Here is a 6,000-nt window from a genome sequence, read left to right as displayed (position 1 = left end):
TTGGAGCGGGTGGAGATCCCTCTCTCGCGACCCCTCCTCTCCCCCTGTGGTGACGCACTTGCGCCACAGGAAGACAATCTCAGACTAATTATAGTGGACACGGAGGCATTTAAGCAGCCATTCTTCCTGCGCTCGCAATGTGAATGGAGCGGGCAGAATCCCTAGTTGGTACAGTGCGCACTACCCTACAGACGTAGACGCAGAGGGCCTAGTCGCTGCCGGTGGGGCTCGAGCTGCGGCGTGCTCGGCGCCGCCAATGGGCGGGCGTGGCGGCATAAGCGGCGGCCATGGCGGCGCAGCAGGGCCGCAGCGTCTCCTCTTGGGCGATGCAGCCCAGCACGCCGCCCACACCGCCGCCCACCCGCCGCGCAGCGGCCGCTGATGCTGAAGCCGACTCTGCCTCTTCTTGGGCTTCCTTCTGCCACTGCTCCCTGAAACACCAGCCCCCACTGTCGCAGCTTCCTTGGCAGTGCTGTCAACTTAACGACTACATTTTGTGATGTATAGGGTGATTATAATTAAAGTTAAACTTTCAAACCGCTGTAGAAATAACACCACTGTTCAGAATGACGTCAAATTGCAATGAGTATTATCGGAGAAGGGGGAAAACGTATGACAGAAGAAAAATAAATAGTTACAAAATGTAGCAATAGATAGCGCTGTAAGCATCATAATGGTCGACTACAAATGAGAAATGAATCATACAACAATGCCTAAGGCGTACGTTTGACGCTAAACAAACAGGTGTTATACTGTTAGGTGCATAAGCCCATCCACCACAGCAGGTCATATAACATTGGATGGGAAAAATCGATTTTTAATTGTCCTGAGGCTAAAAACAGCATGAAAAGTATCAGTCATCAAATTGGATTATTAATTTCCCTGTGACTGGCGCGAAACATGTTTAGTATGCTGTCCACCGTTTTCTGTAACAAGTTGAAATCGAGAAACAGCGTGTTACACAACTCATCGGAGTGTTTCCGGAGTCACGATCAGAATGTGTTGTGCAATGCGTGCCTTCAGTGGAGCTAAGTTTGCAATCCGAACACTGAATACATCTTTCAGACAGACACACAGCCAGATGTCACTCTGATTAAGATCAGGTTATCGGGACGACCAGGCTGTAGGGAAATGGCGGCTGACAATTCTAGCATTTCCGAAATGGTGCTTCAGCAGCTGTTTAACTGGATTTGCAATGTGCGAAGGTGCGCCATCTTGCATAAAAATGATCCATCCACACATCCACGCTGTTGAAGAGCTGGAATGACGTGGCTGCGCAGAAGACACTTGTAGTGCTTACCAGTGACGGTACAGGTAACAGATCTGGAAGCACCTGTCTCTTCGAAAAAATATGGCCCTATGATAAATGATGCCGTAAACCCGTACCACACACTGCCTTTTTCAGGGTGATGTGGCAGTGATTGATTTGTGTGTAGATTTTCCGTTGCCCATATTCGACAATTCTGTGTATTGACGTATCCTGTCAGACGGAAGTGGGCCTCGTCTGTCCACAAAACCTTTCACGGCCAATCATTGTCCACTTCCATGCGAGCAAGAAATTCTAAAGCAAAGGTCTCTCTTGCTGGCAGGTCAACAGGAAGCAACTCGTGCACATGTGTAATTTTGAATGGATACCGGTAGCAAAGAAGGATTTTTGGTAGGATTTTGCGCACCGTGCTCACGGGTATGTCTAATGTTCGGGCAATTCTCCATGAACTACACGTTTGCACACCACCACTCATATCCTCCTGCATTTCTGTGGCCACTACTTCCACTGACGTCGAATCAATTCGTTTCCTCCCTCTACCAGGTTGCACACCAAAGGAACCCGTCTTTTCAAAGTTCCGAATCATTTTATCCAGACCCACGGCAGTCATTGGACCAACGCCTTTTTTTCAAACCATTCAGTGTCCGGAACTTTCGCAGAGCAACGTGTGCACAGTCATCATTCTTGTAATACAACTTTACAAGCAGAGCGCGATCCTGCATTGAGACTGTGGTTTCGATAGTTCCGATGCCACAGTGTAGGTACACGCTCGTAGGTTGGCACTACGAGAGCAGACGAACTACGCCGACCACAGCGCCCTCTACCCGACGCTGTAGAGCTCAACGAGCGCCGCTCTACTTTCGCACCAGTTGATCAAGAGCAGACGGTCTGGATACATCGCTTCTACTTCAGAGGGTGTTGGCTCGCCAATGAGACTTTGTACTACTTACGACGGGAATACGGCTGTGCTCATCATCGCAAAGTTATGTAACCACTTATTAACTTGTTTTTGCCTATAGTAAATGTGCTTTTACTTTACACGCAGTACCGAAGTGCCTTACCTCACCTGCTCCTGCTCGCTTCCTCCATGCGGCCTATTTTGCAGATCACAGAAGCAGACCCACGCGCCTTCCAGGCGGGATACAAAAGAGACAGTCATGGCGAACGTCGCAGACGCGAAAGGGGGAAAAGCCGTGTACCCGGCGTGTTCATACCAAGTTCAGTGGGTCGTGCGCATGACAGGTATTTTCATTTACGTATTTTGACACTTGCAGTGCCATCTATTGGTCAATTTTCACATTTTTTTTTCTTCTATCATACGTTTTCCCCCTTCCCGATAATATTCCGTTGTAATTTGACGTCATTGTGAGCAGTGGAGTTATTTCTACAGCGTTTTGAAAGTGTAACTTTAATTATAATCACCCTGTACAGGATGTCCCTCTTAAGAGACGTCAAGCACATTCTCTCTCGTGCTTCAGCAGATATCAGTAATTTTCTTTTTGCGATACGTAGCTGGAATCACCTAAAACAAACCCTAATCATCTGTCTTACATGCAGTGTTCAGTGCCGAACGTGTCGGTTAGATTCCCATCATGAGCAAAACAATTTTTAAAGCGGAACTTTACATTCCCATTCGACAGAGCGGTCCCAAATTAGTCTATAGGCTGATTAAAATCTCAAAAGTAAGGTCTCCTATTTTTTTATAAGTACACAGACCTGTTTATTTCTACAATGGTTTACCTCAGTTTACAGCTTGAACATTTATCTATTTTTTTGACATAATCACAATTTCCGTCGATGCATTTTTGTAGATGCTGTGGCAGTTTTTGTATGCCCATGTCATACCAGCTCGCCGCCATGCTGTTAACAAAGTTATGAACCTGTCCTTCACCTCGTCGTGGGAGCTGAATCGCTTTCCTCCAAATGTTCTTTTAACCTAGGGAACAGGTGATAGTCACTGGGCTCCAAGTCAGGACTATAGGGTGAGTCTGTGACTATGTTCCACTGAAATTGTTGGAGGAGAGTAACAGTTTGCCGAGCGATATGTGGGCGAGCGTTATCATGGAGAATGTGTACGCCCTTGCTCAACATTCCTCTTCTCCGGTTCTGAATTGCCCGTTTGAGTTTTTTCAGAGTCTCACAGTACCTGTCAGCTTTAATTGTGGTCCCAGCGATTCAGCTCCTACGACGGGGTGAAAGAAGAGGTTCATAACTTTCTGAACAGCATGGCGGCGAGCAGGTATGACATGGGCATACAAAAACTGCCACAGAGTCTACAAAAATGCATCGACAGAATAGGTGATTATGTCGAAAAATAGCTAAATGTTCAAGCTGTAAACTGCTGTAAACCATTGTAGAAAAAAAACAGGTCAATGTACATACAAAAAAAATAGGAGACCTTACTTTGGGAGTACTCTCTAGTTGACACTTCACAAGCCGGAGCTGGTTTCCTCCAATCAGAGTGCTCAACGTTACGCTCGAACCGTTCGCCGTTGCCAAACTGCCACAACGATCCGGCTTTCTTTCTTGTTGTGTCTGGATCCCGAGTCCTGCATCTGCCCCTTTAATTTCATATTTCACCACAAATGATAACCATACAACAAAACACACACACGCGCGCGCGCGATATTAACGATATACACACGTTTCATACACAGCAATAACCAAACTAGTTCCATCCGCACAAGACGCCATTCAGCGCCACATACAGTTATTATAGTCACGGAGATCGGCTTGCAATAGAAAAGCTTCACACATTACCTGACGCCAAATTTTTAATGCTGCAGTTCATCGTTGCTACTGCAATTTGAGTCATAAATGTAACAGCTGGAAGTACAGTGATGTCGTAGTGTAGTGGTTACCGTATTAACTTTTGTATGGAAGATCTTGGATTCGAAACTCGTGGCAGAACGGACAAACGTAATTACAGGTTTCTAGCGCCAAGATACCCGAATGGAAACCGTTACCCAAAGGAAAGCGACACGCAACGACGTTGATCATCACACACACAATTATATAATTTTTGGACTTAACGGACAACTTTCAGTACCTGGCATACTTATTTGACAAATACGAGGAAGTAACTCGTCATCCTAAATATTAGCTCGCATACGCAAATTTTCCCAAGATTCCAATGTGTAAAGCTTACGATAGTATTTTGACATGAAACCGAACGCAAGAAAAAGTGGAAATGTAAAGTGACTTCTACAGTTGTCATCTAAGAAATAACTCTGTGGACAATTTCTTGCAGGTTTCTGAACAAGAGATTGAAATGTGAAAGTGTGGTAATATATATATAATCATTTCTCAAATGAGCTTTTTTTGTTGTTACACTGGTGTCCATAATTAAACCAACAAGCCGTTGTTTCCCCTTCCTCTGTTGTGGCGACATTTAATGGAGACCGAAACTGTATTCAGAAGACCAGGGCGGGGCCGACCACGTGCGACATCAGAAAGAGAGGACCGTTACTTAGCTGTAAGGGCACGACGGTACGGCCTTAGTACTGTGTAGCAACTGGCATTGGACCTTGCAGCATCCACTGGATTTGTATCGAGGAAATTTGTGTAGAGAAGGCTTCGGCAGAGTGGCCTATATTATCGAAGACCTGCTGTATGTCTCTCCCTGACGCGTCTTCACTGAAACCGGGCGAGGTGGCGCAGTGGTTAGCACACTGGACTCGCATTCGGGAGGACGACGGTTCAATCCCGTCTCCGGCCATCCTGATTTAGGTTTTCCGTGATTTCCCTAAATCGTTTCAGGCAAATGCCGGGATGGTTCCTTTGAAAGGGCACGGCCGATTTCCTTCCCACTCCTTCCCTAACCCGAGCTTGCGCTCCGTCTCTAATGACCTCGTTGTCGACGGGACGTTAAACACTAACCACCACCACCACCACCACCACCACCACCACCATCTTCACTGAAGGGAACCGTCTAGAGTGGTGTCTTAGACATGCCACCTGTACAGTCGAAGAATGGACCAATCTTCTTTCCACAGATAAGCCCCGATTTTGTCTAGATACTGATTCTCGACGGATTCGCATCTGAAGGGAATGTGGAACACGATTTCGAGACCCGGAAATTGCGGAAAGGGACCGATATCGAGGAGGATTACTAATCGTATGGGCAAGGATTATGTTGACCATTCGAACACCTCTTCATGATGTGAATCTTCAGGTTTTGGCGGCGCAAAGACTGTTCCATTAAGTTTCGGGTGTGCAGCTGCAAGAATTCTCCTCCTCCTCCTCCTTCTTCTAATATTTCGGCTGTATAACGTTCAGCCATCTTCATAGTGAGCCGCAAGACTGCCGCTGCAGTGCTCACTTCGTCCCTTTCTACTCGTGTACCGCGCAACTGCGCATGCCGCCACAGAGTAAATATCTCTGGAGTGAGCATTGCGTTCTGCGCATATCGTCAACATTAAACCAGGATTGTCACGTGTTTTCGGGACTTTGCTGTGCGTGTGTGCTTTCTGCACCGTTTGAAGTTTATAATATCAAGAGTTTTTGTTGAATTTCACCGTTTGTTGATAATGTAATAGCGATGGTGAATTGCTGTTGTTGCGACGCATGCAAAGTAAAATATGTGAAAGGAGGGATATAACTTTTCATGGGTGCATACCATGTAGCTCTAATTATTGTTATCATATTAGTAAGAGACACTGTATATGTTCAAGAATTTCGAGACTCATTATAATTAAGGCTAGATTCTGTAGACCTATTTTTCTACGATTTTA

At 46.0% G+C, this 6,000-nt stretch overlaps 1 protein-coding gene and 1 non-coding gene across 2 annotated transcripts in view; one reads left to right on the top strand and one right to left on the bottom strand.

Annotated features, from left to right (window-relative positions):
- Positions 1-208: 208 nt before the first annotated feature.
- LOC126199505 (uncharacterized) overlaps positions 209-6,000 on the bottom strand; it is a 117,285-nt gene continuing 111,493 nt past the window's right edge. Inside the window, exon 9 of the mRNA XM_049936428.1 lies at positions 209-431. Coding sequence (XP_049792385.1) covers positions 209-431 — 223 coding nt within the window. The remainder of the gene's footprint in view (positions 432-6,000) is intronic.
- Trnaa-cgc (transfer RNA alanine (anticodon CGC)) lies at positions 4,913-4,985 on the top strand. The gene has a single exon. It is a non-coding gene; the product is annotated as a tRNA-Ala (tRNA).

The sequence above is a fragment of the Schistocerca nitens genome, chromosome 8 (genome assembly GCF_023898315.1).
Source record: "Schistocerca nitens isolate TAMUIC-IGC-003100 chromosome 8, iqSchNite1.1, whole genome shotgun sequence".
Classification (NCBI taxonomy): Eukaryota; Metazoa; Arthropoda; class Insecta; order Orthoptera; family Acrididae; genus Schistocerca; species Schistocerca nitens.
The sequence above is the reverse complement of the archived record's forward strand: the minus strand, read 5'-3'. Positions and strand labels throughout refer to the sequence as shown.